This window comes from Ornithodoros turicata, chromosome 8 (genome assembly GCF_037126465.1).
Source record: "Ornithodoros turicata isolate Travis chromosome 8, ASM3712646v1, whole genome shotgun sequence".
NCBI lineage: Eukaryota > Metazoa > Arthropoda > Arachnida > Ixodida > Argasidae > Ornithodoros > Ornithodoros turicata.
Window position 1 is genome coordinate 27348931 of NC_088208.1, and position 25634 is coordinate 27374564.

General features: G+C 43.5%; 2 protein-coding genes across 2 annotated transcripts; one reads left to right on the forward strand and one right to left on the reverse strand.

Moving 5' to 3' along the window:
* Positions 1–1429: 1429 nt before the first annotated feature.
* Positions 1430–4946, reverse strand: LOC135366837 (hypoxanthine-guanine phosphoribosyltransferase-like). Its single transcript, XM_064599775.1, has 8 exons — positions 4770–4946; positions 3837–3943; positions 3359–3542; positions 2681–2746; positions 2380–2480; positions 2267–2313; positions 2073–2149; positions 1430–1995 (listed from the first exon to the last, which is right to left on the reverse strand). The coding sequence occupies exons 1-8, from the start codon at positions 4791–4793 to the stop codon at positions 1930–1932; spliced, it is 672 nt and encodes a 223-aa protein (XP_064455845.1). The 5' UTR covers positions 4794–4946; the 3' UTR covers positions 1430–1929.
* Positions 4947–5124: 178 nt separating this feature from the next.
* LOC135366835 (putative sodium-dependent multivitamin transporter) lies at positions 5125–25448 on the forward strand. The gene is made up of 12 exons (XM_064599773.1): positions 5125–5544; positions 7041–7399; positions 8369–8434; positions 8501–8620; positions 9288–9442; positions 18950–19090; positions 20033–20162; positions 20386–20593; positions 21451–21605; positions 21669–21964; positions 22079–22295; positions 23278–25448. The coding sequence occupies exons 2-12, from the start codon at positions 7055–7057 to the stop codon at positions 23302–23304; spliced, it is 1860 nt and encodes a 619-aa protein (XP_064455843.1). The 5' UTR covers positions 5125–5544; positions 7041–7054; the 3' UTR covers positions 23305–25448.
* Positions 25449–25634: the final 186 nt, after the last annotated feature.

The following is a 25634-nucleotide window of genomic DNA, read 5'->3' on the forward strand; positions in this document are numbered from 1 at the left end:
AGTCTGGCTGAACTGATACGACAAAAAAGAATAATATCAGATATGCATGCGGCCTATTGACAGAATTCGAAATCTATCGAGATACGAGATACTCTAAGGGCGTTTATGTTTATTCGCTCGGAGCAGAGCCCGAGCTGAGCGGAAGTGCGTCACCGAACCGGAAATCGATCGGTCGGGTGTAAAGCGAGGAGAAAATTAAATTCCATACGCGACCGAGCGACAACGGCTTTGCGCTTGCGCAGTATCTATTGCTGTGTCGTCTGCTTCCGTTGGTGTTCGTCGTAGGGCACCGTTTATGCCTTAGTGGCTTGAAGGTTTCGCTTCTGTCAGTTTTTCTGATTTTGTGTTCCTTCTTTTTTCTTTTTGTACATCATTTCATGTTTCATTCCATGTTGCACGTAGTGTGTGGAAGACGACGACGACCGATTTGCTTGCCGTTCACGCGGGGCCACTCGCGCGTTCGTCCATCACGACGCTGGCTGCAAACTCTGCATCAAAGCCTGTGTTACATAAAGTTTATCGACATCTGTCAGAGAGTTTTGCATTTTCAAGCACTAATTCCACAACTGGTTCGTGTGGTACGGCGGTCTAGATTGTCTGGATGAAAGCCATCTCAAAATTTCAAAATAGCCGCCATCTTCTAGCTCAGGAATTGTGGGAAGGATCTGCGAGCTCGCCCTCCAAGCTCCGAGCGAAGCGAGCTGCCTCGGAGGTTACTCTGAGCGAATATCCAAACACAAAGCGGGCGGATCTGAGCCAATTCTCATACGCTCTCGAGCCAGATCCGTGACGACATATCCGCTCCGAGCGCCTCCGGGCGATTAAACATAAACGCCCATAAAAACCTATCAATGAGCAGTTGAGTGTCATTTGGTATAGGTGGCGCCAGGTATGTACAAACTTTGCGCAAATTTCAAATTTCAATCACATTTCATCACACAAAGTTATTGCGTGGGGAGTGTTTGCGGTATATTGTTTTCCTGCGCAAGTCATGTTGGCGACGGTGGCAACATGAACGTCATGGCGTGGACCAATGAAAGCCTTCTAAACGTGACGTCATACTTAAAAATCCCTCCAATCACAACAGAGTTTACAACCGGCTTGGAAGCTTTCAGAACTTGCTTGCAGCATTTTAGAGGTTCCATAGGCACTAAAATGCTCCAAGTCTTTCCCCAGGAATATTTTCCCAATGAAGATTTACCTTTTACACATGTCCCACAGTAGGCATGGGTATGGTTTGTCTGACACAGCTGTGCTTTTGCTCTTGCACATTTATGTAGGTATGGTGGCTTTGTGAACCCTTGCACGTGTGGTACATGCTCACCAGCGCAGGATTTTGCAAGCTCTACCTGAGGGTAGAATGTGGGGGATAGGTTGGTAGACGTATGCTGGAAGACACATGCCATTGTACAAATAACATCACACCACACCATTTTTGCCTGTTTTTATTCCACAAACCAATGTCAAAATGCTTGTGGCAGAGTCACAACCAACATAAGAGTGTCTCAGGAAAAAGAAACTTCACTAAAACAAATCTGGCAGTTGGGGAAAGGCACCAATGGTGGACTCATTTGCTCCATCCTTTTCGGAACTTTGCATGAATTGGCAACAGATATGTGCTTCGTTGGAAGTGGTATTCTTGTAATTCAATAATACAATGAACATGGACATCTTCTAAGATACCTATAGGGGAACTCCAAGCATACTATATAAGTTACACAACAATAAGTTAAGTACTGACCAGGTTGAATAATTGATATGTCAAGTGAAATTCATATATCTCCTTTACTTTGCTGGAACCAGGCATCTATATAGAATACTACCATTTCTTGTTCGTACATAGTATGAATAAACTGATAAGGGGCTATAGCAACTGATTTTTTACAGAAGTCGATGGAAATGCATGAAGAAGGCTTATGTGCCAAAAGATCAAAGAACTGTTGCTGATTTCTTGGAGTACTTTTTTTTTGCTTCTTGACTCATGACACACACATGCTGAAATGTAAATATAAATATCAAATGTAAAACACAAGTGTTTCATGAACGTCTGAGGAGCTCAAGCATAAACTTACACTCAGGTCACGGAAATACTCATTGTAGTCCAGCGCATAGCCCACAACAAATTTATCGGGGATCTCAAACCCCACATCTGGAAACAGATATAATTATTGCTCCAGGAAAGATGCACCACTGATATGGCTTTGAATGTGGTAAGGTGAAAGTGGACAATCAGCCAACAGACATTTGGTCATGTTAGCACACTTACAATCAGCAATAAAGCCCTGACTTCTGGTCGTCCTCTTGATAAAGAGGCTGTAAAAGGGAATCAGTTTATGATACGGCCCAGATTAGAGGCTCACAACAAATGCAAATGTCTACCTGGCGACTTTGATCTCATTAGGGTTGAATTTTTTCAATAAATGCAGTAGCGCTTTCATCGTCCTCCCAGTATCAATGATGTCTTCGACAATGAGCAGGTTCTGAAGCAATGAAACGAAAGGGGGGGGGTGAGCGGTAAAATATGGGTGAGAGATGAGATAGTGCTGTATTCACCAGTTCCTCACAGTAAACACAAAAAGTGAGCATTCATGCTACTGCGTTTTCTGTCCTTGAGCACATTACTGAGAGCCGAAAAGGTGGATAATCACACAGACTAATTCAAATTGAGGATGAGCAGTACCTTGCCATTTAAATCGTTCATGCTGTCTAAGCCTATCACTTGGACTTCACCAGTTGAAGTGTCATCCTAAAGAGAGGAGAGATAAATAGTTGTTGATGAAGCTACAATACTTCCTTTTTTCCTATCAATTATGCATATTGTGACCTCGAAATACGCAGCATATTTCACCAAAATTTCACACTAAATATTTCATATACTGCTAGTGACAGTGCAGCATAGGAACAAGACAGAGTTTTCTGGCAATTCAATATGATTAATAGTGTAAAAGTGGTTAATTTCGCCGTCTTACTAATTCGCGGGAAGTTTGGGAAGAATAATCGAGTGGGAAGATGAAATGTACCACAACTATGCAAATAGAAGCAATACTATTTTTTTCCTGGGTGGAAAGGGGCAATAGGCTTATATTTTTTTACTCCATCACTTGAATATTTAAGTAAATCAATATCAAAGTAACACTATCTTTCATTCCAATCAATGCTGAGAAAAGTTGGTCCAACGCTTGCTTTCCACATCCCACAAAAGAGTAGAGTATCTCCCCTGGCGAAGAAACTTCCATCATCATCTAAAAATATACTTGTTGTTGTTTTTTCGTTGCTCTGCAGCAGCACCAGTAGTGCTCGAAACATGTAGCGGATTTTTGTGAAACATCCCATACGTAGAACAGCGGTGCACACGTACGACATAGCTCTTCATACGAATGAAGTCCGTAGAAAAGGGAACAGAGCGGCATCCAAAGTGGTTGTACTGCTGTATCCTATCGAGCAGGTCCGCGAAAAAACGGTAGCCTCCTTTGAGGACGCACAGGGCTTGGAATGGCTTGTCGCTGTAGTGTGTGACGATGTCCTGCGCGAGTCGTTCCACCCTGTGGATAAATAATTGGGTTGGACTTTGGTGTACCATTAGACAACGTTTTGGCAATCAGAGGCACTTCAAAAAGCAAAAATGGTTGGGAGGGACTCCAGTCGGAAGAGGCGAATGTTATGAGGAAAAAGAAAATCAAGGAAGAAGGCAGCAGAAAAGAAGAGACAGTGCCCAGCTCACCTCTACACAAGGCCATGTGGCAATATGTCTTTCTTGCACGTATTCAAGAAGTATAACTGGGATTTATGGTAAGTTCGTTGCAAATGCTTATGAATCGAAGCAGATTTGAACTAACCGGTTGAGTATGAGTCCACTTGGTAGAAAGACAGACTCTAATGAATCCTTGTAGTGTGGCGGGATGCAGAAGTGGTTTAAGCTGTACCCTGCGAAATCGTCTGGTATCTAAAACAAATGCGTGACAATTATATCAGACACCTGACTGCACTCCTCCTTTTTTAGAAGAGTTTATAAAGCAGACGACACTACTCTTCCAACTGTAACATATGGAACATAGTCTAGTGAGAGAGCAAATTTTGCCCCACGACGGACACGGGTGCCTACCCGGATCAGTGTTGTGTTTGTGTCCCCAATGGAATGCCATTTACTTTTCGTGGCAAAGCGCGTCTCACGGAGCGCACGGCACTGCAATCAGAGTCGCTTTTCTGAGGTTGGATTGGATTGGATTGACCACGCGAGATATGTCACAGCCATCGCCGACGCAGGCACGCCACGGTACTGACGATACCTCGGAACCACGACCCTGCCTCGGGTTGCATCCTTGTCACTACCTGCTACAGGTAGTTTGTTGGGGCAGCTGTAATATGGGAACTACCGAAAAACAAGGATATTATCGCTCTCGAGTGAGAGATATTATCGCCCTCCCTGTCCCGCTCGATTTGACCCACGCAAGTTCATTGGACAAAAAGTTTCGCTTCTTGGGGCAGATGTTCTGCTCTTCATGCTCTTTCCCCTATAAAATGTTCCACGCAGGAGGTGGTTCCAGCCAATGGTTCACTTTTGCACTTTCCCGGAGCAAAACTTTGACCCAATTACGTCGTCCCTATCCCGGATTTCTTACGTGTCTAGGTGTGTACATACGTTATTGGAAAAGGAACGGTGCTGCAGCAGTGTGGTATTATACGGCTCAGCTGTGTGCGCGCGCGCATATGGAATGTACGTACAGTTGATAACCGGAATACTGTAACACAAAACTACGGCAAAGACTTACGACAACATAGTCTTTAGGATCCATTTAGCTTCTCGAGGTTTGTAGCGCCTTCGTAGACCTACGTTACCCTTCACTCTGCTCGTTCCCAAAGGATAAGAACAGTTGACAGAAACCGGACCTTTTAATTCATTCCTTTTTCCGCGAAATCGAAATCCCGGTATCAATGTTGCTAGACGAGTTGTTTCAGTGCCGTCTCTAGCGCTGCAAGCGCTGGATCTGAATCCCAAACCCGTCCGGCTCGTTTCTGCTAGTTTATTAGTATGTCGGATTAACACTGCATCAGTACATATAGATTTTGCTCTATTTTACCTACCTATGACCGTAACAATCAATTAGATTACGTATATTTCTTCACGGTTGTCTGGCGCTCAGGGGCGCTCGCGGTGGTCCATCGGAAAAACGCTCGGGGTTGTCCGTGCTTTTCCGCACACCATCGCACGCCGTGGGCTGGCCCTGGGTTGTTAGCGGCGAAGGCTACGGAGGCGCGTGTTGTATGTTGTGGACCGGTGTGGACCGAAAAATTTCCGGAGAACAGTAACGAAACACTTTCTGGTTTCGCGCTGCGTGGGAAAAGCATGACGTATGGTCACCTGTGTATCAAAACGAAAGAAAATTCGCTTGATGAGGCACGTGAGTTAACGCGGGCATGAGGTCCTGTGCGCTCGCCGCGAAGTCCCAGTCATTTCACCCCAAGACAAGCAGGTGATAGCACTACCGGGTTGTGCCTAGTCGACGCTGTGGGCAAGAATTTTGTGGACTTCATCGTCGACTTAAGGTATGGCTGCTTACATATATAACCTGTTGTCTGCTATGTTGTCTGTAGCCTGTCTCTAAGGTGCCGGCTTAGCCTGCAGTCGGTCGTTTCAGGTTACGTTACTGTTTTCTTCTGTTTCACACAGGTAAGGCTCGTGTGCGTAAATGGCCACGAGTTTTGTCGGCGAGAAATTTCGGGTTCCTTTATCCAGAATTCATAGATGCACGAAAGCCTGGCCATATGTGGATAGTAGTAAAACACCACCAGAATAAAACAGCCGTGCGGAGCTTCGCTTCCAAATGCGTTACAGCTACATTCCTCGCATTCCTCAAACATCTCGCGTACTATCTCGTGGAAGGCTTGGGTTTTCCATAGCACTCGAGTTGTATCAGATTACAGCCAAAGAGAGTATTGTCAGACGACAATGCAATGACATTCTGGAGTAGCTATAAAGCAGCAATTGAATTTGGCGCCCCTGAAAGTGCTTCCCGGCACAACTCCATCATAATTCTGCGTGCTGCTTGAACCCACTTTCATTGCCTATGGACTTATAATATGATAAAATGCCCAGCGACTTATCAGGTTTAGCCGAAGTCTAAAGCATTGTCTTAGTCGTGCATGTGCTGAGCACTGGTCTTCACTTAGGATATCATCCTTCAAGAACAAAGGCGCTTCCTTTGGAAAATTTTGCAGGTCATTTTCGTGCAGCACATGTGGTTTCAGTGTAGAAATGAACAAAGAGGGAACTAAACAACCAATGAAACGCGGCTCACATTGCATGGAAGCGGCCGGTGAAACATGCACACTCGAGCCAGTGCAACTTTCTCTGCACTACGACAACCAGTAAAATTTGCCATATGAATTACCCACACCATGGCTATCTTTTCCATCCCTGACCACCACCACATGACCACCAGCATTGGGGTAATGTGTCGCCCCTGGCGACAAGACTCCCCATTCGTCACCTCTAAATATGGTTGTTGGTGGTGTTGTCGTTTCCTTCCCTCTCTGATCCGGTTCCGAGACGCATCACTTATGGTCGTTAATTATGCTAAGTACTTTCCTGCAACCGTACGTTTCCCACAGTCGAAGACGGGGTGTTTCTTTCTTTCGGTCTTGGATAGTTACTTTTTGCAGCAACTAGTTGCAATACGTACATACTTTTCTACAAGAGTAACTTGTATTGTGTACTTTAATGTGTTATCTGTGGCTGTAACTAGTCTAATTTCAGAGAGAGTAATTGTAACTCTGTTACAACTCTTGCAGGCTAACTGCAGCCATAACTTCATTGCTTTTTTAGTAACTAACATAAAATTGGGTAGATTAATTACATTTTATTAATCCGTTTTGGTTCATTCGATTAAATTGATGTAATCAATTTAACGAAAAAATAAATAAAAAAGTGACCAAGGTAAGTTCTGCGGCGAAGACTTTCTTTTGACCTCTCCAACGGAGAGAGCTCTGCTAATTTTTTTTTTCTCTAAACGTGTCTTTCGTGTTTCTCTCTCACGTTTCAGAACAAAAAAGAAAAATGGCTGATGAACTGAAGGTGTTCAGAGCTGCCGACTACGCGGTCTTCACGGTGATGCTGGTGGTGTCGTCTCTCATCGGCATCTACTACCGCTTCACCGGGGACCGGCAGCGTACAGCCAGGGAGTACCTCCTGGCAAACAAGAACATGTCTGTGATACCCGTGGCCTTCTCTCTGATGGCGAGCTTCATGTCGGCGGTGACGTTGCTCGGTGTACCTGCGGAGAACTATTATTACGGGACTCAGTTTGTCATCATCAACATCGCCTACATCTTTGGCACCCCCATTGCAGCATATGTGTTTCTTCCCGTATTTTATCGAATGCAGGTTGTGAGTGTCTACGAGGTAAGAGCTGCTGTTATCGAGCGTGTTAGCAGTTGAGCGCTAAAACAAATTTTGAGCTGGCATGATAATAGACCGCGTTATAATTTTTTGCAAGCTGTGAATTTTTGGTACATGAGGACGGGATAGCCTTACAGAAGAATTTGGAAAATCTGTGCTTGTTTTTGCTTATTTTATACAGCTTTCTAGTTGTTAAGCTAACCGTTCATTTCTCTTTGGAGAGCATAAGTTTTTCTACTGACAGAGCTAACACAGGTGACAAGAACGTAATGCGCTATAAAGGTAATGGATCATTTTGCTGCACTGGTTTTGGGTAGCTGCCACAAAATTTTTCCTGCACCAGGCTTCAAAAGTGGCTTATCGGGCCATTGTTCTTGCATCCCTGAAACTTGTGAGCGCAACTCTTTGTCGTGGACTTTTTGATATCTTTATCTTGGCTCCAGCGTGCTTCATCTGTGGTTTTCTTCTGTACTCGCAGAGCCTTGTACAATGCACAATGCGTTGTGAAGCTCACCTGGGTATTGAGAACAGATTAGATATTCAAAATCGTCGTCATATTCACCATAACCAGTATACCTAGCCTGGCCTGAGTTCACCTGAATTACAGGCTGCCCAACACAAGGCAGAGATCAACAGGAAGTGCAAAAAGGGAGCAACATTATTTAGTCATGCTTGAATAAAGATGCATAACTTGCATACCTATTGACTTGTGAGTCTCATGCAAGCACAGTTTTGATTTGTGTGTGTGTGTTTTTTTACAATATTGAATATCAATTTCAAGTTGATACCAGACACTTGGAAAAAGACGCTTGGAGCCTTTCACATAGATTCATTACCTAATAACGACTCTGTCACATTTTGAGGGGCTACGAAGGAATTTCTACTTTACATATAAGGAATATGCATATTATTTTTTGTGTGTGTGATTTACAAGTGTGCATTTATTTAATTTAATTGTTTGTCCTGTTGCAGTATTTAGAAAAAAGATTTGGAACTGCCACACGTCTAGCAATGTCTGCTACCTTCATAGTTCAGATGGTGGGTACGGCAGCATTTCTGCATTGCTTATGGTGTGCTGATGCCTTTTTTTTTTCTGAACTGCAGGTGCTATACATGTCAGTGGTACTTTACGCCCCTGCTGTGGCCCTCAGTGCTGTTACGGGAATATCGAAGTGGTTGTCCATCCTCTCAGTTGGCTTTGTCTGCACTTTCTATTGCACCATTGTGAGTAGTAGACAGTTACACAAATGAAAAATAAGCCAACTGTAAGCAGTACTGTGGAAGCTATGAGTCACACAAGGCATACAAGCTCTGTGAGACACAATTCACATGCAGGTTGTTTCATGTAGCTTCAATCGAAGTTTTTTTTTAAATGAAAAATATGCATTATGCGAGGGTGAAACCATTGGGATTGGGCTGGCAGTCATCTAGCACGAGTTAAGATTTTTTTTTTTGTATTGCCCATAATTAATTAGTTGGGGTTAATAGTATACTTTTTTAAATATCGATATCAGAGCCAAGAAAAAGCAGGTAAGCCTTCAGGAACCCCGGATATCTATTGTTTGCGGTCGAGCATATCTGGCATGGTTCTTGGCTCTAAAAGAAAAAATTGGTATTAAATTATGTAAAATTGATATTTAAAAACAATTAATTAGGGCAGTACGAAAATATCGTGACTGCCACCCGAAAACTGCAACCAAATTCTTTTGTGGTCACTCTCGTATAATGCTAAATTTTTCTTTTAAAGCTTCGTTCAAAGTTTTGTGAAATTTCCTCTATATGCATGTTTCTTCTTACACTAGAAAGTTTATATATATATATATATATATATATATATATATATATATAAATAAATAAATATGTCTTACTCATTAGTGTAAACTGTTTCCAGGGTGGCATGAAGGCAGTCCTTTGGACGGACTTATTCCAGTCTTTACTAATGTTCCTGGCCATGTTTTCTGTCGTTGCTGTGGGTTCCTACAACGTGGGTGGCGTAGGCAATGTTTGGCAGGCTGCATTGGATGGAGGACGTATAGAGTTTTTGAAGTAAGTGGTACACGGTTAGAGCCTGACTTTTTTGGGTTATATTTTGCTTCAATACTTCGGGTGGAATTGGGTTGAACTGAACCTAATTCAACCCAATTCTGGTTGAATCGGATTGAATCAGGCATATATCTTGGGTTTACTCGGCATAATACACGACAGACGAGTAGACACGGAGTATCATTATTTAGTACATGCATCTAAGAGGCAGCAGGGCCTCCATCTTTTACAGTTTGTATGAGCATATTTATGCATTTACAACACAGTTTCCAAAGTTCTGTGGAAGTTGTGATGACTTTGGATCCCCCTCGTCCAGCAGTTCTCGGGGAAATATCAGGTTAAACCCTGTTTTTGTTGATTTGGGTCGGGGTGGGGGGTAAATAGCAGGCATGATCGGGTATAACTCTAAAAGGTCGGGCCCTATACAGAATGTATTATAGTCCTGACCAAATGCATGGAAAAGATGTTATTTAATCATGGTGGGAACTATAGTTTGGATATGTATGTGCTTTTAAAAAGCCAATGGTGGAAATATTACAGGAGGTATGTGTCTATACCCTTTTGTTTTCGGGCTCTATGTTTTTCTCTGGTGGGTAGAAATCATGTTTTTTGTTTGAAGCTGTATAATGGGATAAAATTGGGTGCTATCGTGTGGAAGAGCATATTTTCAGTCAGAAAAGAACAATAGTGAGAAGGAAAACACACCAGATGGAGAGAGGTAGGACTGAGTGTGAAGTATTTAGTGACCTGAGGGGTCCCGTACAAGATCCTGCGTTTGCACTTTGTCAAGTTCAGTTCAGTTCTCTAGTTTTTTTTCTATTTTACCCAAAGTGGGAATGATGCAAAGCAGTAGGGTAAAAACTGGTTTTACAGTGCGTAACCCCCAAAACACAAGACTCCATATGTAATCATGGGTGAGAGCAGCGCACAAGAAAGACATGGATGGGACGACGTGTTATTCTTATCTGCTTCTTGTTTGCATCCTTAACAAGCACTGTTCCCACACATCAATACATACCAACTACCCTGTTTTTGTGAACTCCATATGCAACGCTGTTTTTTTCTGTACTGCACTCATCCTAGCTTTGACATCTTGTACTCCTGTCACACGTACTAATTTAGTGTCGCTTTCAACGAGTGACACTTGCACTTAGTGTCATTTGTGTGCTGTCACATGGCGTCTTGTAGTGGCACTCGGCAGAAAGTGCACTAACAATTCAGCGAGTTCCCCCACACACACACTTCACTTCGGCGGACTGAGTGCGTATCCTCGACGGCAGGCTCTGAGGTACAGGTAAAAATATTGAGGAAAAGCAAAAGGACCTGACAACCACAGTATTTTCCAACAAGCATTTTATATTTTCAACAGGTTGTTTATTTGATTTAAGTACAGTGTAACATTATGCCGAAAGACAATAGACAGTAGAAGGACAAGAAAAAAAAAAAAAAGGAAATATTTTATATATTCAACAGCATGCTTATTTGATTTAGGTACAGTGCAACATTGTGCTGAGAGGACATATAATTACTCTCATTAACAGCCCTTGAGAACTTTGAGGTCTGGTGATCTGGCTGCGGCTGAGACTTTGGCATTCATACTAATTACAAAAAAGCAGTATGAAGTAGGTCATAGTAGCTCCTACAGCCACGACTGACCTGGCTGAAGGTGCGCAAAAAACAGCAGAGTGTTTCTTGTCCCGGTTCATCCCAAAAAGTATGGCGTACATTTGTATCCTGCAGTGTTTAGAGCCTGCACCAACAGAATGAAAGGATTTCACCAAAACACTGTTCAGCAGTCACATATACGTAAATGCATTAGCACCACTCATCCACACATACCAAAACTTATTCTGCTCTGACATTGGTGTGGGCCTTTTAGGAGTCACTTGTTGGCAACAATTGAGACAGATAAATAATGTGCTTTGGTGAACCAACAGATTTTTGATTGAAGAGTGGAAAATCTGGCAACCCGGTGAAGGTAGGTGGGAACAAAAGCCGGAGGTCGGAGAATACCACTAGGAATTATTTCAGTTATGTAAAGGGTAGTGTTGTCGCTATGGGCTGCAGCGCACTCAAGCGAGTTTGTCTGAACATCAGAGAAACATCGTACAGAATGTGAAAAGTTCAAAGCATTAAAGGGTCCATGAAGAGATTCCCAAGAAGCCTGAGTTCTCAGTGGCGAATGGCTTGCAAGGAGGCATATTATCTGAACTATATCCCATTTTTGCCATGTTGTATTCAACACAGCAGCAGTTCGCGCGTTAAAAAAAAAAGCATTGAACTGTCGCCCGACACACCCCTTGCACGCGGACTGACGTCACTTACACCCTTTGCTCGCTCTAAGGTTCCACCAAGCTAGCCTGACAGTGGCCAATGTCATCTGCTTTTTACGTCACAGCCAGTTTCCGTGTCGTTCCAGCAGCGCCATCATCAAAGCAGTCGCCTCTTTTGGCTGTGGTTTTTAGTCAATATCTCCGTTATTCTAACCAGTGGTGGGTTAGTCAGTCAGTCAGTTAGTTAGTTAGTTAGTTACCAGTAGGGTTGGTCAATGGATTAGTGGCTATGAATGCATTACACATGCTTGCAGAGGTTTTTTTTATCTCTTCATCGTCCCTTTAATGGACGATAATGAAAACGCAATCAGGTTTTTGATTGTCATGGAATATTATATTACAACGTCAAAAAAGAAATACGAGCGCAGCGCACCTGCACTGTGCACAAGAGATATTTGGTTCCCTCAAGAAATGCGAGGAAGGCCACCCGTTGACCAAGTATTTGAAGGGTGGTGCCAATACTTTCATTATTTGGGTTTTGTGCTCAACCTCTTGAACAACTTCAGCAAGCTGCGGTAGTTGGTTGGATGCCGCTGCGTATGTGTCTGTTATTCGTCCGTGTCTTGTTCGTGCTGTTTTCTTGAATGATAATCTCTTGAGCTGCAACAGACTGCAGGTGGGTCACCTGTGGTTCATTGCAGCTTCTGCAGCCTGTCCTTCTAATCCGGGACAGGTCAGAAGGACGGGCCGGCCAGGGGGAGAAGCGTAGTCACGGCAATGTGTAATGCGGTAAAATCCGCATATAACGATGCCGGTGACGCAAACTCCATCGTTATACAAGTAATATCGTTATAAACGGGTTGAACTAAAGCTGCACTGTGCTACAGTTCCCGCGCGTTCGCCACGGGGAAAAGCAAACGCTACGGATGAGAATATGAAAAACATTATTGCAGAGCGCATCTTCGATATCTTCTTTTGCACCTCCCGGAACCTCTTGCGTTTCGCACTTGCGCCGTCGCCGACATTTTGCTTTCCTAGTTTTTCTCACAGTTTCAGAATTACTGAAACCGTATACTATGGCATGACATGCTCTGGACGATGCCCGCTACTTTCGTTCCATTACGAACGTTCGAGAATTCGATGTCCAAGCGTACTATCGATCTACGCTTCAGGCCTGGAACGCCATACTGGACAGCGTCGGTGCTGCTGCACGGCGGCCAAACGGGGGGGAACTGAACCTTGCCAGTGCCACTATTTTACCGAAGCACCGTGCATTAACTCCTGAGTACACGGAGATACGACGAACGTATCATTCAACTACATTCACATGTTGTAGAAGCTGTGTCCTAGCACCCCGATCTAGTATATTACGAACCAGTGCCGTAAACAGCCATAATATAAAAGTTCTTGGGCGATAAAAGGCGTTTGCGCATCTGAAGAACCTTTAGAGAACGACACATTGTTAAACCTTTTCTGTGCGTACTGGTGAGTGTGCGTGGCACTGCACGAACGGAACTCAGTATGAGGTGTGGTGTGCACCAGTGGCGGATCCAAGGAGGGCGGTTGGGCGATCAACCCCCCCCCCCCAAAAAAAAAAACAAAAAAAACGTCAGTTTATACATTGGATTTCCCCTCTCCCCCCTCCCCCACTACGCGCTCCGACAAAGAAACCGCCCCCCCCCCCCCCCCCAAAACCGAGGGTCTGGATCCGCTCCTGGTGTGCACCCTTCGAAATTTCTCTTACTGAGCCGAATTGTGCGAACTCCCGCCTTCACTACGCCTTGGCCTGCACGACACCTCCGCTGGCCTTGGAGAATGTGGAGGTCTGCGTTGCCCTGCTGGTGGATTAGAACGCGGCCACTTATCCTTCCAAGTGCATGTGCCAACACGCCCGCGCCCCGCGTTTCAAGCGAGGTGTCACGTGGTATTTCTTGTACTTCATGAGCTTTATTTTTAGACTAAAAGAATAAATAAAAAAAAGAAGGAACACGTGTGTCTTACATAAGCAACGAGAAATGGCCGAGGCAGGTCACAATTGGGGACGACACAGGCACGCGACACTCTTTTTCCCCGAGTTGTTTGAAGAACGTGTATCTTTGTGGAAATACCTAGGTCGGCTTTTTCTCAAGCCATACCTTAAAGGCTTAAACCGATATTGTAGAAGCTATCTAATTAATGGTGAAGTTTATTATTTTTTTTTTGTGAGACAGATTTTTTTTTTTTTCTAAAAAAGCTGTGAGACTGCTCTGCTGGTGCACCAATCGAACAGCTTTCTTTTTTACAATATCAGTCCGATACCACCTACAAGCTGCGCACCGTGTGAGTGAGTGGGATACGCTCATTATTTAAATAAATATTCAAATGAGTTTCGTGAAAAACGTACCTTCTAAAGCAGCCCGTCGCATTAAAATGGGTGCTACCCCTTTTTGGGACTTTCAGTGGACACATTTTCGAGCAAAATCTGCCACCGAAGCGGGGTCATTTGTTGCACTAATTAATTGGTTTCGGGTTACATATTTTCGTCGCGGTGAAGCGCAAAAGGACGCTCTCCCACTCCCTTATCCACCAATGAATTACGCCAATGAGTTACGTCCTTTTTACATGAGTCTACAGGATTTTTGCCTTGCCGCATATCCCGGCTGCCAAGACGGTTTCTTTGTTGCTCTCACCAGCTTATTAAAAAATAAATAAATAAAAAAAACTCAGTTTTGAATTAAAAAAAAAAACACCCTTGTTGGTGCCGTGTCAGTTCAAAGAACTACCAACTACCAGGGATGGGCAGTATTTAAATACATTGTATTTAAAATAGTATTTAAAATATAAATACATGTATTTAAAATACGTATTTAAATACAGGCAAGAAAAAATTATTTATATTTATATTTAAATACCGTTTTAGGCATATTTATATTTAAAATACACTTAAATACACATATCTGATCCTCCCGTATTTGTGGGCTTCTCTCGAGTTCCACATTGTTAGCCTCCAGTGATGGAGGGTATCTTGGTTAGAGGCTACAGGTCACCCATACCGTGTGTTCGGGGATTTCCGTCCTTCTATAAAACAGCACAATGTGCGAATGAGGGCATTGCCACCCCCGTTGCAGTGGGGGTGACTGGACAGGACAGACAGACGGGACACGAACAGACAACAACGACTTAAAACCAGCAAATGGAACACTTTATTCAACATAGAGAAAGTGGAAGAAGCGATAACGAGTTCATTAGCTGGTTTTGAGTCGTCGTGGGTTCTTGTCCCCTTTACCGCCCTGTCTAATACCCCCCTCGCTGCTGGTGAGACTCAAGGAGACGTTTACGTTTAATGGAAAGTCGGTCCACGCAAGATGCTGAAATCATCACACTGCATCACGGAAAAATAAAAATATGTGGGCATTGTGTGCAGCAGAGATGCATCCATAGGCGGCTCCATTTATTATATAATTTAAAATAATTATGTGCCTGGACGGCTCAAAGTATTTACAGAAGTAGTTACAGTATTTAAATACTGTCTTAATGTATTTATATTTTGTATTTAAGTACTTTCATCATAAAGTATTTATAGGCAGTATTTAAATACATGAAAACATGTAGTATTTTGTATTTATATTTAAATACCCGAAAAGTGTATTTATGCACATCCCTGCCAACTACCAGTTTGTTGCAACCCGTATCGTCCGGTATGCGTTTCAATACGCCGTTTGCCTCCGATGGGGAGGTGGCCGGTAATCACACGTGAGCATTCCGAAGCCGTTGAGGTCGCCGTTTTTCGATAACTCAGGACGCATCATCATTTCCACTACGATGTAAACTCTCTACGACAGGCACTTGCAAAAAAAAAAAAAAAAAAAGGAGAGAGGCCTCTGAATCTGATACAAGGCTTGTTGCATGAACTGGGTTGAGGTCTCGCAAGCGCCGACAACAGCCGAATGACGTCATCGCACAGAAGTTTCTAGACTCTTTTATGTGCGTGCACATAAATGTATCTGAGATAGCCGCAATGTGCTTCCATGTTCTGCTGTCGTTGCGAATATTCTAGGACACGGCTTGTGTTTCAGGAGAAGGCAACGTAGTAGCCAAAATAATGTCAGTCACGTTGAGGTGTCTGACTCAGGGACGTTTCTGTTAGCCTTCGAAGAGTTCGTGCGTACGCGTTATTTTTGAAATCCCTGACTGCTCGTTTGTTTGCCCGTTGCGCGTCCCGCGATTGCATCATGTTGTTTCGCTCGCTCGCTCTTTTTTATTTATTTGTGACAATTGTTTTATTTTCCATAGCGTTGCTTCGGAAGAGAGTGAGACATTGATTTGTGTAAATTCCTAAGCAGGTCGATCTGCTGTGAAGTCTCGAAGTAACCTCACACCTGGTGATCTCGAAGCACAGATCACTGATGCACGCACGCACGCACGCGCGCGCATGCATGCTTGCATACATTCATTAATTCATAAATTCAAATGACTTTCGTGAAAAACATAACTTCTGAAGCAGGGCACCGTCGGCATTAAAATGGGTGCTACCCGTTTTGGGACTTTCAGTGGACACCTTTTATAGAAAAATCTGCCACCGGGTGCCAAAGCGGGTCATTCGTTGCAGTAATTAATTGGTTTCGGTTTACATTCATCCATACGCACGCACGGAGACAGTGACACAGACACAACAGATAAACATAGACAGGCTGAAAGTAAAGAGAGACTGAGACGCCCCTTATGTAAAATGTGTCTCTGTGTGTGGGTGACTGTATATAGGAGCCATTATTAGCGGACAATGGACAAAAGATGCCAGGAGCGGTAAATAGCTTACGGCCGTTTGTTTGACGAGTTCTATCGTTACCTCATCCTGTTATCTACCGCGCTTGATGAAGATCAGTGTAGTTGTCAGTGATAGAGTCTTATTTAGTGACTCTAGTCAGTGACTGTACTGAGTGAAGGATTCTTGATCGCGTGTGGAGCTCTACGGATGGCGGTAGGAGGTATAAGGGTCAAGTGCCAATTCCTTGCAAAGTTCCCGAGTAATTGGGAAAAATTCCAGTCGAGTGAGAGCAATTGCTTCCGCTTCTCTTTCCCCCTTAGGCTCATTGAAACGAACGTGACCTTGTTTTATTTTTTTTGCTTTTTGTTTGCTTTTTATGCTTGTGCTATGAATGTGGAGTTTCATCGCCAAGGTCGAGACTCCTCTTGTAACCATTGCACACACGCATATGCATGTTTTTTTTTTTTTCTCGAGAACGACACACGTGCGAACAGCACCATCAATTTTAGTGGATCTGTGTGACGTGTGTGCAGATATAGATAACCTCGTTGCCACCGCAATACGCTACGGCGGTGTGCCTCTGGATATGAGAGGTGGTAATGTGTGGAGAAACCACGTGACCGAGCGTCTGTCCAATCACAGGGCAGCAATAAGGGAGTGCTCGTAAGCCTCGCATCAAGGAGCCCTTCACAGGAAAGGCCACGTGCATCTCGTGTTGGGTCCTCAGCACGCAGTGCTGCGCGAACGGTTGACCTGCTTGCATATCGCATTCCCAGCCAAAGCCACGTTTTCCTAGGCACAGCTGCCGTCAGATTTAAGGGGGTTGCGCTAGGTCATCCCAGGTTATGCCAGATAAATGTAAAAGACGGTTCTTTGCACAGATATGAACCTCCACTGAAGGTTTCGAAACACGAAACCGATACGAAAGTTTTCAAATACCGAAACTGATACGGCTTTCCTCCACCGACGCCAGTGAGGCAGCACCACGACCATGTCATTATCGGCAAACCCAATGCGGAGCCCGTCCGCACGATCCGCTGCTGGCGCTACTGATCGGCCCGCGAGACCTGCATCGTGATTGGACGATGAAAATTTGAATTTTGAACGCGCAGAAGCGGACGTGCGATTACCGTAGCAGACGACAGCAGCAGTTCCTATATGAAAACGCGTAGAATGATGATGACAATCAACTTTATAACGAAGCATCTCTCGTGGGACATCCACTGCTTTTACAAAAATGCTGCGGTAAGTTAAAGTAGACAGTACTGTAGAAATTGAGGAAGCAATAACCGGGCCGATGAGTAGCGCCACCGCCAGCCTCCAAATGCGGCACTGGGAAGGGATCCGGATGACGTTGTCGCACGAGAAGTCACGTGCTTACGGCTCGCAATGGGAATTGATGCCGCTCTGAGCTCTCTGACATCCGTTCTTGGTTTGGGGGTGTGTTCGAGGACTTGTATCTCGCGAGTTTCGACACGTAGAAAAATAATTATTTCCTCAATAGTCTGGCGTACAGTCACTATAGGAGACGCTAAAGCGCCGTGAAGCTTTAGCGTCTGGGTTCGAGACTGCTTCCGAGACGTAGGCACGCATGTCCGGGGCGCGTATTTATGCTGCGGAACAGGGTTGAGACATTTTCTCACGAATGGCTGTGCTGCGACCAAGCCTCAGACCCGGCAGCTGCCGCTAGTCGGCGCTGGCGTCCGCGCAGGCCATGCGCTCGCGTGTCACGGTTAAGTCTGACGGCGACTGTACATGCCTATTGCGACGTCCAGCACGGAATACTCTCCCTAAATCAGATTATGATTGAGGGCCGGAATCATAAAGTGTTCATATCATAAAGTATCCAAGGCTTCTGGCTTATATGAGGGCATGGGCGAGAAAGATACTCATCCCCTTGCCATACCCCCTGTCGTGAATCCCCAACTATAAGGAAGGCTACAAAAGAAGGCAATCTCTGCACAACACTACAGATGCACTACGATGCCCCTTCTTGTGCTGAAACATCTGTGGTGCCAGAGGGGGGGTTTAACCCCCCCCCCTCCAAAATTATACTTTTGGTAGTGCATTTGAGAGCGGAAAATGAGGTTGAAATCCTACTCCCACATGTAAAGTTCTCATTGGACCATTCCTGAAATATGAAAATATTCTGGGTACAGCACTGTGAGACATTATTTTGTGGTCGGATATTTCATATGAAAATGGACATAAAAATGACTTCGTTTTTGGGTATGACTTTAAAGTCTTGACGCCAAATCTGTAGTAGTAGTAGTAGTTGGCCCTCCGATGTAGAAGAGTGGTTGTCTTTCCAGCATTAATAGAACTGATACACATGCTCCAGCAGTCACCATGGATGGAGGACCTGCTTGGATAGATTTATGTTCTAGAGAATGCAAACTTGAATATAAATTGAGTCCCTTGCAAACCTTTCTGTAAATAGCCTCTTCTAAGTGCTGCTTTTATGCTATGCTTACACCTTCTCCTTCCTCGTAGCTTTGATCCGGATCCCACAGTGAGGCACACGGTATGGACACTCGCAGTTGGAGGGATATTTGTCTACGTGTCGCTGTACGGTGTGAACCAGGCTCAGGTGCAACGTTTGCTCACAGTGGACAGCTTGGGAAAGGCACAATTGTATGTATACCTGCAGCAACGTTGCAGTGATTTTGGCTGACACACGTTGTCCATGAAACAGCTCTCGGTAATATAAAATAGAAACACACGGCACCCTCTCAGGGGTCGTTCCTGCCGGGTACTGTGATGCAACGCCTGTTTGTTGGAGTTCCCTTGAGTTTGTGACAGTTCGCCGCAAGTTAAACGCATCATGTGCTGTGTGGCTTCCTCCCCCGTGGGTGGCTGCATATGTTTGTTGCAGCAACAAACCTGCCGTAGCCTTGGCAGCATTCAAAATCGCAATCAGGTCCTAACGTCAGAGAGAAGCCAAGTGAATGCTTGGGCATCAGTGCTCAGCTATCAGCTGTTGTGTTTCAACTAACAACAGAACACACAATGTTGCAATATGTTTGTGCTGTAGCATCCTGTTTTACCCCACGCCATCGTCCATTTTGTCTCTGCTTTTTCGTTTTGTTTCTTTGGCCTTGAGCCATAAACAGGACACTCATTCTTGTCATAAGGTGTGACAACACTGTGCTTGTGATTGGGGTGTTGGTACAGAGCACAAAAATACCGTATTTACTCACATAATTTGTGCACTTTTTATAGTGCTCTCTGTATATATAGTGGTATCTCTGATAAAGTAGTCATCCTTACTGCTGGTTGTGACTATGACATATAGGTACAAAGTGAATAGAATATCAATTTCAGGAGATACGTTTCCGTAAATGAGACAAAGAATTCTGTTTGTAAAACCAAGTACCCAAGCCAGACATGCAAGCCTTGAGACACCACATGCTGAAGCATTATAAAAACAGTGCATTCTCACTTTTCTGAGTATTGACATTCAAAGAAGAATCGTGCAACTTTCTGCACGCTTGCGAATGCAGGTAACCTCTGTTGCATTGTAGCATTTGTGTGAGCCAGTTGAGGAAATTAACTGTGTCGAAAATAATCTTGCAGGGCGCTCTTCCTGAACTGGCCCATAGTGTCTGCTCTCAGTTTGGTCACAAGCTTTGCAGGTCTAGTCATTTATGCCAACTTCAGACACTGTGACCCTCTCATCAGCAATCAAATCTCTGGAACAGACCAGGTGCAGTATCAGGTTATTTCTAAGTCACTTAAGGGGGTTGCGACAGGTAATCCAGGTTATCCTAGATGAACTTAAAAAAAACTGTGCTTTGAATAAATGTGAACCTGCATTGAAAGTTTCACAGCGCAGAGGGTAATAGAAACAGAGAAAATGGGCACCGCAAATACCGAAACTACATATGGAAGGCCTGCAAATTCTACAGTGACTTTTCTTCTGCTTTCAGGTGTTACCTCGGTTTGTTATGGAATATCTCGGTCACATTCAGGGACTCCCAGGTTTATTTGTGGCAGGCATCTTCAGTGGAGCCCTCAGTACTGTTTCCTCAGCTGTCAACTCATTGGCTGCTGTAATGATGGAAGACTTCATACGGCCATTCTGCGTCAGTCAACAAACCTACAATGCTCATGCTCCTCTCATACTCAAGGGCCTAGGTTAGTGCTTTAGAGTGCATATGATGGGCAATATCCACAAGAGGCTGTCTGGAAATTCTGTATACCGCTGACAACGGTTCTAAAGTCTGAGATATCCACAGTTATCAGAATGTGACTGTAAACTTCAACTCCAGTCTTCAAGTTCAATTTGTTTGGCCATGAAACGTAGTGTACATGATGTCAAGGCAGCTGCTGCCCTTTGTGGAGCTTACACATAACGCAATAATTGGTATTTTATTATGGTCAAGTTTCATAAAACACAGAACAATTTGGTTGTCAGTGAAAAAATGTCACAAATACATGGTACAAAAATATATTTATCATTATTATTATACTATATCAATATATTTTTATAGTGTGATATGGTATAAAAATAGCGGTCTTCACTGCATGCGTTCAGTAGAATCTTCTGTTTGGTAATGTCGGATGGCAGCATGTCCAGTATGGTGATCCATCACTTGAATTGCTTTGTATGGGGCCAATTATTTGCCATTTCAGTAATTTTTTATACCAGTTTATTGGTGAAATAAATATTGTTGTGGAATATATATATAAATATCATGGTCATGAATGCTGATTTGAATGTGCGGATGTGAAACTTTCGCATTGCGTTCTGTTATGCATTGTGTTTCAATGTGTTTGGGAAGCTTCCCAAACACATTGAAAGTTCACAAATGGACTACAATACCATTGGTCCTTGAGGGCAGCTGATAGTTTGAGAGCGTTGTCCGTAAAAGGTTGTCCTCAAATATTGTCCGTAACAATAGTATTGTCCATCCTCCAGATCAACAATCCAGTCAGCATTCCAATGCCCATCCATAACATGCTAAAAAAATGTTAAACCTTTCTGCTTGCAGCCTTCTCATTTGGACTGTTGTGCGTTCTTCTCACGGGGGTCGTAGAGAAACTGGGAGGAGTCTTGCAGGCATCGTTCATGATCTTTGGAGTCGTAGGAGGCCCACTACTAGGTGTCTTTACCCTTGGCATGCTTTTCCCGAGGACCAATCAAAAGGCAAGACGGAGGGTCTAGCTTTCAGTATGTGCTGAAGAAGTAACGCGTGCTTTTCCATTTCAGTGTGCCATAGTAGGTCTCGTAGTAGCGCTTTTAGTCGGCTTCTGGGTGGGTACAGGAGCCATCCTGTGCAAGGTTACTCCGCAGAAGCTCCCTCTGTTGGACGATGGGTGCCCTTCGAGCAGTGCCAGCAGTTTAGCGACACAAATACTGGAGAACGCTACAACAGCGGGGGTGAACTCTTCGGGAGTCTTTGATACATTCGGGGTAACCACTACAAGCAGTGACATAGCAAATTGGACCTCAAGCGTTGTGACCGGGGTTGATGGAATTAATGCGACCGTTATCCCCGAGAGCGGGTTAGTATAAAGCTTACACATATTTGTTTAATCAAACGTTCTGCAAAATTTGGGCCTTTTGGGGTGCATTTGTGGTCATCTGACGCTGACTTTGTTTTGTCCCACACGTGACAGGTGCCTGCTGTTACCATTGTACAAGTTGTCGTACCAGTGGTACTGTGGCTTTGGGTGGCTGATGGTGATACTAGTTGGCAACCTGATGTCTTACTTCACCCACCAAAAGCACGTCAACCCTGACTACTTGAGCCCCATGGTGACACTGCGCCATAAGCGGGGAAGCCAGAGTTGGGACTTGGGGCGTGATCGCAATGGCTCCGTCACGAGCTCACAGGTAATGTGTCACAGTGAATAAAAAAGAGCAGAGCTGGTTAACACTATCATTTTCATTAAAGCATAGCTTAGGTCCTAAGTCCCAAAACCTGATTTCAGCTGACTCGTGTACCAAAATTGATGTTCATCTTTCAGGTTGCACTCAAACTAAAAAACTGCTCCGATTTTGTCGATTTACGATTTGTCGATCTATGCGTTGGGACAAGTTAACTACTACATGTCAACCCTGCCCCCTAATCTAAAGATGTCTGTGATTGGCTTATGCAGGCATGTGACCCCTGCGAGTCGTTACATAATGCGTGCACACGCTTCAAACTGTTGTTTGTAAGCTGGTCACGTTGCAAAAACACTAGTCAGAGATGGCGTAGTTAGAGCACATTTGCTTACTCTGAAGCAAACAAGTAAAAATATTCATGTTAACAAAACTTGAATCAGCTTCCCTCCGTCTGCTCAACATCGGCTATCATCTCGTGTGCTCCACTTCAGAATGCTTCAGTGTGCTCCACTTCAGTGTGGACTACATTATCCGCTTGCGGAGATAGTATGTATATACACGACTTACATGACATGACATACAGTATATACTATGACTGTTGCCCTTGTGTTGTCTCAAAGTATAGTATGCCAGAAGAGCGTGGATACGCTACAGCCAGTGCCATCTGCAGCATACAGCAACATTATAGTTTATGTAAAGAAATTTTACTATATTGCCGAATAGCACTGTAGTGTCCTGAAATTGAGCCTGTACATAAAACGCGCACATTTTCCCACATGTGTCCTCTGGTGCAATGCTGCAAGAAAAAAAAAAAACTTCGACAATTCCTGATTGCACTATGAACTGTCGAGAAGATGACATGCCATGCTCTACAATATGCATGTCATGTAATTAGCTATGTATCAATATAAAAGAGTTCCATCCTCTTTAGGGTGCTCTTTGAGTGTGGTTAGGACGTCATGCATTGTTGTCCTCTTGTGTGTTACAGATGCCGATGACCCTGATTAAAGAATAATTACCTCTTGAAACGTGCCACCATCATCAACAACAACTTCACCTGGGAAAAAGTAACACTTTTGTGTTGTCCTTGTTGGACACTTCCTACATGCCTGTGTGAAGCCAACTTCATAATTGGTTTCAATACCTTAATTTACCTGTCGTATCATATACGATACATATAATGCCATCTCTTTTTTTTTTTTAACTTTACAATTTTAGAGCAGCTTGTTTTTACATGTTCTGTACAGAGTCACATGTGTATATAGGTTTTGTTTGTTTGTTGGGCTTGCCCTTTCTTCTGAGGTTTTCAAGCTCAGAACTGTCCAAATCATAATTACAGCCTTGCTGTTTCGTATGATAGTGCAGGAGCACTTGTCTTCCAAAACAGTTTCAAATGTGCAATAAGCCTTGTATGCTGTACAGTGTGTAACCCATGCATTGTTTTTTGACATGTTTACATAGTGGGTTGATATTTGTGGTAACATGTGTATGTAGGGCAACTCTCAAGTGCAGGAAATTGTTCTGAGGTGACCAGAGAACCCAGAGGACTATAATTGAGGCCTGACTCTTTCAGGTGATATTGTTTAGCAATGTCGGGAGGTTAAATATCGGGTTATAATTTGCTTCAACAATTTCGGTGTAATCGGGTCGAACTGAACCTGATCAGGTTCTGAATCAGGTTCTGAACCAGATTAAACCAGATGTGGTAGAATCTGATTGCATCAGGTGTAACTCTTCGGTTTACTCAACATAATACACATGGTACACCAGTAGACAGAGTATATTTAGTCCATGCATCTAAGAGGCAGCAGGGTCTTCGTTTTGACAGTTTTTATGAGCATATTTATGCATTTACAATGCTGTTTCCAAAGCTCTGTGTTAGTTGTGATGACTTCTAATCGCCCTAGTTCAACAGATTTCTGGGAAATATCGGGCTAAACCCAGTTTTTTACGGATTTGAATCTTGGGGTAAATATCTGTCGTAATCGGGTAGAACCCCAAAAAGTCAGGCCCTGCTTAAAATGTTGAGCTAAAAAGTCACTCTGTAATATCGCTTTTATTTTTTCTTTTCGTGTGCTGTCATTCATATCAAACTGAGAACAGAGAGAACAGAGCACTGAGAACAGAGTACTAATAGCAACTGGAATACACTAAATCAAACACCTGGTGCATATTTTTAACAAACACCTTCCTCATCCATCATGTCAGAAGTTGAGTTGGGGTCATTTCAAGAATGCGAGTTCCTCAAATTCTATCTTGGTGCCATGTTTCTACCCAGAAAGGCATCAAAATTGAGAAAATATGTTAGCTACCTGGTCGCATATTATTGTTGCAACAACACAGCGCTGATAGAAGCAAAGTGTAACCTGGAAAAGAAACGGTAGACACCTAGTAGTTATTTTGCGAATGGCAATGTGGGAATACCGATGTTTACACTAGAAATGTCGATTGACTTTTGTGTTGTTACATGGAACTTAGCAGTGTGCTGCAATGAGAATTGACCACACATGATACACCACATGGTTGGATGATGTAACAATTGTTACACGTGAAAACTCGTTTCTGTTATTTGAACATCTCAGGGGATCTAAGAGGATCTAAGAAGAAAACATGAAGTAAACTAATGTGTGGTGTATCATTTATGGAGCCACAAGATGCCACAAGTGTCACCCATGTGCAATGCTTGCCATGCCACTGCGTGAGGATGTTATATTATAGCCATACCTCACTGGATACTTTGAGCGATTGATGTTTTATTTGCGAACGGTAGTTCTCAGCGTTCCATCATTCCGTTTACAAGTTCCTCTAACAAAGCATGACACAGTCACAGCAAGTGTGTTGCTAGTTACACAGTGTGTGTGTGTTGGAGATGGTTAAGTTTTCCTGTTGTGCTTCTAATTGTTAACTATTATGTAAATAATTTTAGAACAGGATGAACATTTGTGGCTCAGTGCTTTTTGCAGCAGTGGTGCATTTTTGCAGAAGTTTGCACTGTAAATTCAAAATGGTTGTTTTTATTTGGAGATTGTGTGCATACAGGACCTATTTATTGAAATATTTGATAGAGGTGAAGGTACCACACTTTATGCAATTACAACACAGAGTAGCTGTCACAGGTGATCAAGAAACCAACAATAAAGTTTATTTGTATTTATTGTATTTGTAGTTTATATGTATTTATATAATTTTATAAAGTGGTTATTTTTAACTGGTTCTATGACATAGCTTTCTAGCGCTTTACACTTATACAGGTCATGGCATGCATTCTAACTTGAAGCTATACCGTAGTCTGTACTGCTGTGTTCTTAGTAGTCTACTATGCGCCTCAATACTTTAATACTTCAT